The sequence below is a fragment of the Lolium perenne genome, chromosome 2, assembly GCF_019359855.2.
Source record: "Lolium perenne isolate Kyuss_39 chromosome 2, Kyuss_2.0, whole genome shotgun sequence".
Classification (NCBI taxonomy): domain Eukaryota; kingdom Viridiplantae; phylum Streptophyta; class Magnoliopsida; order Poales; family Poaceae; genus Lolium; species Lolium perenne.
In genome coordinates, this window is record NC_067245.2 from 65460056 (window position 1) to 65472103 (window position 12048).

At 42.1% G+C, this 12048-nt stretch overlaps 1 protein-coding gene across 1 annotated transcript; it reads right to left on the reverse strand.

The window, feature by feature from the left end:
- Positions 1-726: 726 nt before the first annotated feature.
- Positions 727-3557, reverse strand: LOC127332821 (uncharacterized). The gene has a single exon (XM_051359161.2). It carries the CDS (start codon positions 3422-3424, stop codon positions 1043-1045), a length of 2382 nt encoding a protein of 793 aa, XP_051215121.1. The 5' UTR covers positions 3425-3557; the 3' UTR covers positions 727-1042.
- Positions 3558-12048: the final 8491 nt, after the last annotated feature.

Below are 12048 nucleotides of genomic sequence, written 5' to 3' on the forward strand. Positions count from 1 at the left end.
GGGAGTACAAATGATGTTGTCTGATTCAGCTTGTGTTGCAAGTAGATTAGCATCTTCTGGCGGTGCTAAGAAAAACAATCATGACAATACTGGCAATCAGGATAATCTTCATGAAACTTTTCTCTGGATTCAGGCATAACTTCTATACCGGTATTGCAACAAAATGAGTATCCAATTCGAAAACAGAATAATTTAGTAAATCCAACAAAAGAGAGTGATATTGAACTCACTCACTAGCTGACTGCATCTACCGGCATTATGGTCTACTTGAGTACTTTTTGTTATTGATTGAACTTCTCACTTAGCAAGGTAATCATGTTTTGCCTTTATCAATAAAGCTCTCTTATCCGCATCAAGAAAAATATGATGATGAGGGTCTTACCTTAATTAGGACAGGTTCATGCCATCTCAGGAGGCAAATAAAGATGCTTAGTGCATTTGACACATGCCACATGTCTCTGAATGTCACGGTCAGCGTCCCATAAATTAACCAGGAGTAGCAGCACTACAGTAGTCGGACGCACAACGAGTCCAAGGAGGATTTGAAACATTGTTGAATCAAGCAAGTTGGAGATATAGTAATGATTAGACTTCGTATCAGTTGCTAACTTATCCTGGAAACTCATCAACCTGCACCTGGAATGAAACATAAGGAGAAAGGCCACAGTTTGCTAACATACGTCACAAAATGAGGTCTACTAAGAAAAGTGCATACAATCTCACAAATGAAAAGTCCAGATATCTCTTCTATTCGAAATACTACAACAGATGAACCTTTGTGTCTTGATTACATACATTAAAATAATTAGTACTACGTATGACCTTGCAAGATTAGGAAACACATAAATATGTATGTACTGGTTACAGGGAAAACTTCCAGCACATTAAGTGGAGAAACTAAATATATCTTAGTGGTTCTCTCGATTTTTCTTCACAGAATGCAATCTGTACATATCCACTATGAAGTACAAGTTGCTAATGACAACTAAGTAAACTGTTATATCTACTTGTCATACTCACAAATACAAACAAAGTTTGATATTCAACCTCCACCTCTCGAAGTGTGCTTAGCCAACAGTTCTAACAGTCTTTGTTGTTCTTGTTTAGATATTCCAGGATGAAGCTGAGGAAGGTTGCTAAGGAATGATTTGGCATCTGCTATCTTATCATGCCTGCAGTACTCCTGTAGTATTGAATTGTAAGTTCTCTCATTGGGCTTGCAACCATGAGTAACCATATAACGTACTAAATCAATAGCTTCTTCAAACATCGAGTTGGCCACATAACTCTTAACAAAGATATTGTATGTTACGATATCTGGTACCAGACCTGAAGATTTCATCTCAGAGAACAGTCTTGAAGCTTCTTTCATCTGCCCTTTTCTTCCATATGCATAGATCATAGTGTTATAAGAATAACGATCAGGGCGTGCACCACTTGACTTGATCTCAGCGAGGATATTTTCACACTTTTCGCAATCACCCAAACGAGAATACATGTGCATCAGGCTATTGTATGTTGCGGTGCTGAGGTTAATAGAACTTCCCTTCATGAGTGAAAGAATCTCCTCCACCTTCTTAACCATCCTATTTTTCCCATATACAGAAACCATGGCGTTTAGAACGTTGATATCCAGAGAGCCCCGCCTCCTCCTGAGTTCCAGGAACGCCTTCTCCGTTTCAGGTAAGTTATTTACTTTGCTGTTGACCAGTACCAATGTTTTCACTAGCCTGTGGTGTGACTCTATCTTCTCTGCATATATATCTTCTGACAAAGCTTTCATTTTGTCCAGCTTCTTTGCATTAGCATATGCATGAAGCAGTGAAGAGTAACTAAGCTCGTCTGGCTTACAATCCAGAGTCTCCATCTCCGCAAACAACTTTTCCGCCTGCTCCCAACGCCCACCGCGAGCTAGTGCAGATAAAACAGCATTATATGTCGATATGTCAGGATGTATACCAGCTTCAATCATCCTCTTATATATCACCATTGCTTGGTCAAACAAGCCACACCGACTATACGAACTAATGAGCGAAACGTACGTGTCCCGCTCAGGAACATAACCAGATTTCTTCATCTCCTTGAATACCCCGGACACCTCGGTGTCCAACCCATTCTGCCCAAACACGGCCAAGAGCGTGTTCCAGGTCACAACATCTGGCACAAATCCAGCAGACCTGAGGTCATCAAACACAACCATCATCTCCGGGAACTTCCCCCTGACCCCGTGCAGCTTGATCAACGCATTGAACGTGCACAAGTTCGGCTTGCATCCATTCCTCAACATTTCATCATACGTCCCGATCGCCGCATCAACTTTGCCAGCCCTGTCGAGACCGGAAATCAGCGTGGTGTACGTAATGACGTCCGGCTCGATCCCCTTACCCTCCATCTCGTCCTTGAGCTCCGCCGCCTCCTCCAGCAACCCATTCTTGACGTACGAGGAAATGAGCGAGTTGTAGGACACGGCGCTGGGCGGACAGCCCGCAAGCTCCATCTCCTTGAGCAGGCCGATCGCCTCGCCGTGCATCCGCGCCTTGCCGTACACGTCGAGCAGCGAGTTGAACGTGACCTTGTCGGGCTCGAACCCGGCGGCCTTCATTTCGTCGAACACCTTGGATGCTTCGCTGTGGAGGGCGCCGCGACGGCAGCAGCTGATGAGCGAGTTGTAGGTGTACCTGTCGAGCGGGACTTGGTGCGCCTTCATGGCGTCCACGAGCGCCAGCACGTCCTTCCAGGGCGCGGCGGTCTTGGAGTAGGCGTGGAGCACCACGTTGTAGGTGACGAGCGCGGGCTGCACGCCGCTGGACAGCATGCGGCGGAACAGCGCGACGGCGTCGTGGTAGCGGGTGGCGCGGGAGAGCGCGGAGAGGAGGGAGGTGTAGGCGGTGGCGTCGGGGTCCGGCGCGGCGTGGAGGAGCGCGGAGGCGTCGGCGAGGCGGCCGGCGCGCGCGAGGACGCGGATGGATGTGGGGAGCAGGCGGGGGTGGTGGAGGAGGTGGGCGCCGTGGAGGTCCCGCGCGGCGTGGAGGGCGGCGAGCGCGACGGATGGGTGGGCGCGGGCGGCGAGGGCGGTGAGCACGGCGGGGAGGTCGGCGGGTGGGAGCGCGGAGAGGGTGTCGCGTGGGGAGGTGTGGGTGGGGTTGGAGAGGAGGGACTGGAGCGCGCGCCGCGCGGGGAGGGAGAGGGAGGGCGGCAGGTTCCATGCCTGCCCGCCGGTGGTGCTCCGGCGGGTGGGGTCGTGTGGGCGGCCGAGGCGCGGCGTGCGGGAGGTGGAGGTGGGGGTGGGGTGGGAGGAGAGGAGGGAGGTGGGGGAGAAGAGGCGGTGAGGGGAGTGCGCGTGGGGATGGAGGTGGAGGTGGGGGAGAAGAGGCGGCGGCGCCGGCGCGCGGAGGGGGAGCTGGAAGGCTATGGTTTCGGTCATGGCGGGCGGGTGGTTTTGGCTACTTGGCGGTGGGGGTTTAGGGGTTATCGCCGGCGGGGAACAGGCACCGGCACGGCCGCTGGTGGAGAAGAGGATTGGGTATGGGAGCCGGAGGAAGGAGGCTCATGGTGCGGAACCATAAAACTGAGGATTTGGCGGGTGGAGCAGTCGGCCAGCCGGGTCTGTCAGGGCCCAGCCAAATCAGAGGAGAAAATAGGCTGTCTGTTTGGCTAAAAGCAACGAGGCCAGAATTGGACTTCGCGTTGTATTTGTTGCTGCCCGGATATTGGGGCGCGCCTATCGGCCTATGCATCGCTCCAGTGCCTGCGAGGATATTGCAGGCAAACCCTATACACCGACCAGGTCGGCGCGTACTCCGTGCCGCACACCCCGCGCACGGTACGGGCCGGCCCAGTTAGGTGCGGGCTGCCTCTTTTTTGCGATTTTTTTTCTTATTTTCTGTTTCTTTTTTTCCTGTTATCTTTTTTCTGTTTTCTGTTTTCGTTTTTCTTTCTTTTTTCAGTTTCCTTTTTTACTTTTATTTTTTAGATTCGAAAAATAGAAATAATTTTAAAAAATTAAATTAAAAAATGTTCAAATATAAAAAAATCGTTCAAAATCTGAAAACCGTTCAAATTTAAAAATCGTTCAAACATGAAAAATGTTTAAATTTAAAAACCGTTCAAATTTAAAAATCGTTCAAACTTGAAAATTGTTCAAACATGAAAAATGTTCAAATTTAAAAACCATTCAAATTAAAAAACCGTTCAAACATGATAAATGTTCAAATTTTTAAAAAATTAATTTTTTAAAAATATTGAAAAAAATAAAATCGTTCAAATTTTAAAACTGTTGAATTTAAAAATGTTCATATTTGAAAAAATCTTGAAAAAAATTCATAAAAAATTTAGATTTTTAAAAAGAAAAATATTAATAACAGAAAAAAAACAGAAGAAATAGAAGAAGACAAAAAGGAAAAAAATCGTACCTGAGCTAATGGGCCGCGGCCCAAACTACCCGACCTGGTCGCTGGGGGTGTGGGGGGTGCTGTACGCCAACCTGGTCGGCGCGGACCAGGCGCCGCACACCCCCAGGCGAGGTTGTTGGGCCGGCCCAACATTCTCACTCCTTATTCTTTTGCTTTTTCGTTTTTTCTTTTTCGTTTCTTTTTGTTTTCTGTTGTTTGTTTTCTTTTTAATTTTTTTTAATCTGAACATTTGTTAAAATTTAAAAAAATAAAATTAAAAGAAATCACTTTTTAAAAATTTGAACAATTTTCATATTTGAATATTTTAAAATTTGAATAAAATGTATTTTTTCTGTGAAGAATTTCCAAATTTGAACAAATTTTATATTTGAACAATTTTCGAATCTGAACGATTTTCATATTTAGAACAATTATCAAATTTGAACAAATTTCATAATTGAACGGTTTTCAAATTTGTACGGTTTTCGAATTTGAACGGTTTTCAAATTTGAACATTTTTTAATTTAAACATTATCTTAATTTGAACAATTTTTTAAAATTAAAATTTTCGAATCTGAAAAAATATAAACAAAACCAAAAACAGAAAAAGAAAAAAAAACCAGAAAAGAAAAACAGAAAAGAAAACCAGAAAAGAAAAAAAGAAAAAGGAAAAACGAACTGCTACAGGCTAAACAGACACAAATGGGCCTGGCCCATACCCGACCAGAGGGTGTGCGGTGGCCGGTAGCCACCGACCTGGTCGGTGTATAGGTTTTGCCGGGGGTGTGCGGCACCCCGCACGCGCCGACCAAGTCGGCGTATTCCAGTTCCCGATATCGCACGCACTAGAAGCTTCCTCTGGTGGGCTGGCCCAAGAAATCCTCTTCTTCAGGTTTTGTTTTTCTTTTTATTTAAAAAATTGCAAATTTGAAAACTTTTGATTTTTCAATTTTTTTTGTTTTTTCTCTAATTTGGTACGCCATCGAGAATTACCACAGTGGTTGCAGCTTCACTCCATCCTTTTTCAAATTTGAACAAAATCCAAACCTGAACTAATTTTGAAACTGAATAAATAGGGTTCACTAATATTGTGTTGCAGATGGTGTTGCATTTGGGTGCTTTTTTGTGGCGGTCGCTGAAGTACTAGAAGTGGGCTCCCCCCACTCCACAAAGTGTGTTTGCTTGAGTAATTATCAATGTTAAGGAAATCGGTAATCATTAACTGCTCGGCCGATTTGGGAGTAGGGATTATTCGGAATTCGGATGATTAACTGATTTAATCGGTCGGCTATTAATCGGTGCAACCTACACAAATTAGCACTTAAAACAATTTATATAAGAAAAATAATAGTATACGAGCCTCTATATGTCTCTCCCTACTTCTCTAAAGCCTAAAATCCTAGAAAAACTTATACGTTTCTCCTCCATGACCTAATCTTTAAGGTCAGGAGCGAATTACGATCCACTAGCCGAAGCCGCGGTCCTTCCTCCACTTCTTCTCCTCTCACCTCTGAAGTTTATATTCTCCCACCACCTACCTAGGGTACGACCCCTCTTACACCTCAACCACCTAACCTATTGAATGCGTCCTCCAGTTCCTGGACGAGCTCCTCATGGTGATCGAGCTCCTGTATCTAAGGTCTGAAAAACTATGAGTAACTGGTCTGGGAGGGCAAGAAACTATTGGCAACAGTGGAAATGAAGCTACTAGAGGCTGCAATCAAGCGGGAGCTTCTCAAAATCTACTTTATTAGGGAGGGGAAGCGTCTGTATTGAAGTAACTTTTTTGACCAAGTGTGGTAGTTAATCGAGAAAATACCTAGTAATCGGACTTTCGGACTGATTAATCGGGCTAAAGGATTAACACAAAAGATTAATGGTAATCGACACGGTCAAACCCCTAGTAGCGATTAATCGGCCTAGTAATCGTTGAATCGGCCTAGTTTTTGAACAGTAATTATTGTAAAATTCTAGCTACCTATGAATCTTATTATGAAATAAAAAAGATAGTGTCACAGGACAAGGATAACTGGATAGTCACTGTAAATGGGACAGGCTATAAGGTCTCTTCTGCATACAGGCCTTTGATCAAACATGATCCTATTATACCTGCTATCAAATGGCTATGGAAGAGTTGTTGTCAGGATAAACACAGTCTGGTTGCTAATTCACAATCGATTAAATACCAGATCCCTCTTACAAAGGAAGATTTTTTTATGAATGATTACACATGCATCATGTGCAATGAAGCAGTTCTTGAGACTAGAGATCATTTATTCTTCACTTGCCCATTTGCAGTGCAATGTTGGAAATATATGTGCCCTCCCTTGAATCTCTCTCAAGTGGCTATGCCAAGGGGTATTCAGAGCTATATACAGAGCATCAAAGTGCATCTACGACAGCCTTTCTTCATGGAAATCATAATACTCATATGTTGATCGGTATGGACGACACGTAATGATTTTATCTTCAAAGGACTGACTCCCAGTCTCTATAGAACCAGACGCGAATTAAAGGATGAATTGTATCTCCTTATTCACAAGGCCAAGAGGAAATCTTATGCGGACTGAAGGTTTGGGTAGATAATTTTGTATGATCCTTTAGTTTAGTTTTTTTCTTTCTTTCCTGCTTAAGTGCTTTTCTCTAGCATTGCATGTACAACTTCCAAAAAATAATAAAATATGCAGTGAGGAAACTCACTGTTCAGCTTCAAAAAAAAGATAGAGTGAATCTCACTTTTTTACTTTGTATTTATGCATTTGTAACACATATTACCCCATTTAATAATTTTTTATCTTGAGTACCCCTTTTAAAAGCTTTAGACCCATTGGAAAAGGTGTGAGCTGATGAAAAAGGTTTGAAATTATCATAATGGTGAAAAAGAATAAAATAAATGGAGATGAGAAGTCTAGACATGATCATCGGTGTCGACCTCGAATGTTTACACATTTTGTCGTCTCACATCGATATAATATGCCGCTCCTACCTAATCAAAACAAGCAAAATGGTAAACCATAGTAAAATCGTGCCTAAGGTCTCATAAATGAGATGTTTTGATAGAAGTTCCACTAAAGGGGTAATCTGTGTCACGAAAACACAACTACGGGATGAAAAGTGGAATTGGCTCTGAAGAAATCAGAGACGAGAGAAATGAAAATTGTGCAGTATAATTAGATATGAATAAGGCATATGAAAAAGTGGAGAGCTTTTTGAAAGATATATCTACTTGGCTAGGATTTAATAATGAGCGTGGTGTTTTGACACATGGGAGCATATGCTTCCTTTTATTTGAAATGTATGGTATACATATTTTGAAATTTCAAAAATGAAACGAAAAATTCCCGCGTACGTCGTGCTACGCCCTCGTAAAGTCGTTGCATGAAAAATCGACTTGTCGTGTGACCTGTGTAAAAGAAAGATAAAATTCAATGCTAAAAATAGAGCTTTTCAGAAGATAAATTTTCTCTTTTTTTACATAGACCACAAAAAATATTGGTTCCTGATACGTCTCCGACGTATCGATAATTTCTTATGTTCCATGCCACATTATTGATGATATCTACATGTTTTATGCATACTTTATGTCATATTTATGCGTTTTCCGGAACTAACCTATTGACGAGATGCCGAAGGGCCAGTTGCTGTTTTCTGCTGTTTTTGGTTTCAGAAATCCTAGTAAGGAAATATTCTCGGAATCGGACGAAATCAACGCCCAGCATCTTAGAATCCCCGGAAGCATCCAGAACACCCGAGAGCCGCCAGAGAGGGGACACAGGCCCCCCAGGAGGTAGGCCGGCGCGGCCCAGGGGTGGCTCGCGCCCCCCTGTGGTGACGCCGCCTCTTCGCCTATTTAAGCCTCCTCGACCTAAAACCTCGAGACGGAAAAGCCACGGTACGAGAAACCTTCCAGAGCCGCCGCCATCGCGAAGCCAAGATCTGGGGGACAGGAGTCTCTGTTCCGGCACGCCGCCGGGACGGGGAAGTGCCCCCGGAAGGCTCCTTCATCGACACCACCGCCATCTTCATCACCGCTGCTGTCTCCCATGAGGAGGGAGTAGTTCTCCATCGAGGCTCGGGGCTGTACCGGTAGCTATGTGGTTAATCTCTCTCTCTATGAACTTCAATACAATAATCTCATGAGCTGCCTTACATGATTGAGATTCATATAATGATGCTTGTAATCTAGATGTCATTATGCTAGTCAAGTGGATTTTACGTATGTGATCTCCGGAGACTCCTTGTCCCACGTGTGTAAAGGTGACAGTGTGTGCACCGTGTGGGTCTCTTAGGCTATATTTCACAGAATACTTATTCACTGTTATGAAGAGCATAGTGAAGTACTTATTTATATCTCTTTATGATTACAATGTGTTTTGTATCACTATTCATCTATGTGCTACTCTAGTGATGTTATTAAAGTAGTTTATTCCTCCTGCACGGTGTAGTGGTGACAGTGTGTGCATCGTGTAGTACTTGGCGTAGGCTATGATTGTGATCTCTTGTAGATTATGAAGTTAACTATTGCTATGATAGTATTGATGTGATCTATGCCTCCTTTCGTAGCGTGAAGGTGACAGTGTGCATGCTATGTTAGTACTTGGTTTGGTTATGTTGATCTGTCATGCACTCTAAGGTTATTTAAATATGAACATCGAATATTGTGGAGCTTGTTAACTCCGGCATTGAGGGTTCGTGTAATCCTGCACAGTTAGTGGGGTTTATCATCCAACAAGAGAGTGTAGAGTCTAGCATTTATCTATTCTGTTATGTGATCAATGTTGAGAGTGACCACTAGTGAAAGTATAATCCCTAGGCCTTGTTTCCAATGCTGCTATCGCTGCTTGTTTACTGTTCTACTGTATCTCTACTTACTGCAATATTACCACCATCGATTACACGCCAGCAAGCACTTTTCTGGCGCTGTTGCTACTGCTCATATATATTCATACCACCTGTATTTCACTGTCTCTTCGCCGAACTAGTGCACCTATTAGGTGTGTTGGGGACACAAGAGACTTCTTGCTTTGTGGTTGCAGGGTTGCTTGAGAGGGATATCTTTGACCTCTTCCTCCCTGAGTTCGATAAACCTTGGGTCATCCACTTAAGGGAAACTTGCTGCTGTTCTACAAACCTCTGCTCTTGGAGGCCCAACACTGTCTACAAGAATAGAAGCTCCCGTAGACATCAAGTACTTTTAAAGGCGCCGTTGCAGGAGGAAAGGTAAAAGGCACTCATACTTCGGTTCCAGTAACTTCTTTTCTGGCGCCATTGTGTTTGTGCTCGAAGCTATTTCCTTTAGATCCTGCAATTGCATCTTTTTGTTTCTTGTTTACACTAGTAAGGCATAATGGACAACAATGAGCTTCTTATTCTATTTCCTGATTTAAGACATGGGTGGTTTGATCCGAAAATTAAAAAACCCATGGAACATATTAGTATGAACACTTTGAACACCATTGTTGCTAATGATATGGAAAATTCTAAGCTTGGGGAAGCTGGTTTTGATGAGCATGATCTTTTTAGTCCCCCAAGCATTGAGGAGAAAATTTACTTTGATGATACTTTACCTCCTATTTATGATGATTATAATGATATTGGTCTTTTGGTGCCGCCTGTTATGGAGGATAAATTTGATTATGATTACAATATGCCTCCTATATTTGATGATGAGAATAATAATGATAGCTACTTTGTTGAATTTGCTCCCACTATTACTAATAAAATTGATTATGCTTATGTTGGGAGTAGTAATAATGTTATGCATGAGACTCATAATAAGAATGCTTTATGTGATAGTTATATTGTTGAGTTTGCTCATGTTGCTACTGAAAGTTATTATGAGAGAGGAAAATATGGTTGTAGAAATTTTCATGTTACTAAAATGCCTCTCTATGTGCTGAAATTTTTGAAGCTACACTTGTTCTATCTTCCTATGCTTGTTACTTTGCTCTTCATGAACTTGTTTATTTACAAGATTCCTATGCATAGGAAGCATGTTAGACTTAAATGTGTTTTGAATTTGCCTCTTGATGCTCTCTTTTGCTTCAACTACTATTTCTTGCGAGTGCATCATTAAAACTGCTGAGCCCATCTTAATGGCTATAAAGAAAGAACTTCTTGGGAGATAACCCATGTGTTTATTTTGCTACAGTACTTTTATTTTGTATTTGTGTCTTGGAAGTTGTTTACTACTGTAGAAACCTCTCCTTATCTTAGTTTTGTGCTTTGTTGTGCCAAGTAAAGTCGTTGATAGTAAGGTTCATACTAGATTTGGATTACTGCGCAGAAACAGATTTCTTTGCTGTCACGAATCTGGGCAAATTTCTCTGTAGGTAACTCAGAAAATTATAACAATTTACGTGAGTGATCCTCAGATATGTACGCAACTTTCATTAAATTTGAGCATTTTCATTTGAGCAAGTCTGGTGCCAAAATAAAATTCGTCTTTACGAACTGTTCTGTTTTGACAGATTCTGCCTTTTATTTCGCATTGCCTGTTTTGATATGTTCGATGGATATTTCGATTCCATTGACTTTTAGTAGCTTTGTGCAATGTACAGAAGTGTTAAGAATGATTATGTCACCTCTGAACATGTATATTTTGATTGTGCACTAACTCTCTAATGAGTTGTTTTGAGTTTGGTGTGGAGGAAGTTTTCAAGGATCAAGAGAGGGAGATGATACAACATGATCAAGGAGAGTGAAAGCTCTAAGCTTGGGGATGCCCCGGTGGTTCACCCCTGCATATTTCAAGAAGACTCAAGCGTCTAAGCTTGGGGATGCCCAAGGCATCCCCTTCTTCATCGACAAATTATCAGGTTCCTTCTCTTGAAACTATATTTTTATTCGGCCACATCTTATGTACTTTACTTGGAGCGTCTGTTTGTTTTTGTTTTTGTTTTTGTTTGAATAAATGCTTGTGTGGGAGAGAGAGACACGCTCCGCTGGTTCGTATGAACACATGTGTTCTTAGCTTTTAATGTTCCTGGCGAAGGTTGAAACTGCTTCGTTAATTGTTATATGGTTGGAATTGGAAAATGATACATGTAGTAATTGCTATAATGTCTTGAATAATGTGACACTTGGCAATTGTTGTGCTCATGTTTAAGCTCTTGCATCATATACTTTGCACCTATTAATGAAGAAATACATAGAGCATGCTAAAATTTGGTTTGCATAATTGGTCTCTCTAAGGTCTAGATAATTTCTAGTAAAGAGTTTGAACAACAAGGAAGACGGTGTAGAGTCTTATAATGTTTACAATATGTCTTTTATGTGAGTTTTGCTGCACCGGTTCATCCTTGTGTTTGTTTCAAATAGCCTTGCTAGCCTAAGCCTTGTATCGAGAGGGAATACTTCTCATGCATCCAAAATCCTTGAGCCAACCACTATGCCATTTGTGTCCACCATACCTACCTACTATATGGTATTTCTCCGCCATTCCAAAGTAAATTGCTTGAGTGCTACCTTTAAAATTTCTATCCTCTACCTTTACAATATATAGCTCATGGGACAAATAGCCTAAAAACTATTGTGGTATTGAATATGTACTTATGCACTTTATCTCTTATTAAGTTGCTTGTTGTGCGATAACCATGTTCCTGGGGACATCATCAACTACTCTTTGTTGAATATCATGTGAGTTGCTATGCATGTT

What these genes read in the sequence shown, in the direction of transcription:
- LOC127332821 (XM_051359161.2), bottom strand. Translation starts at nt 3,424, where the DNA reads ATGACCGAAACCATAGCCTTCCAGCTCCCCCTCCGCGCGCCGGCGCCG.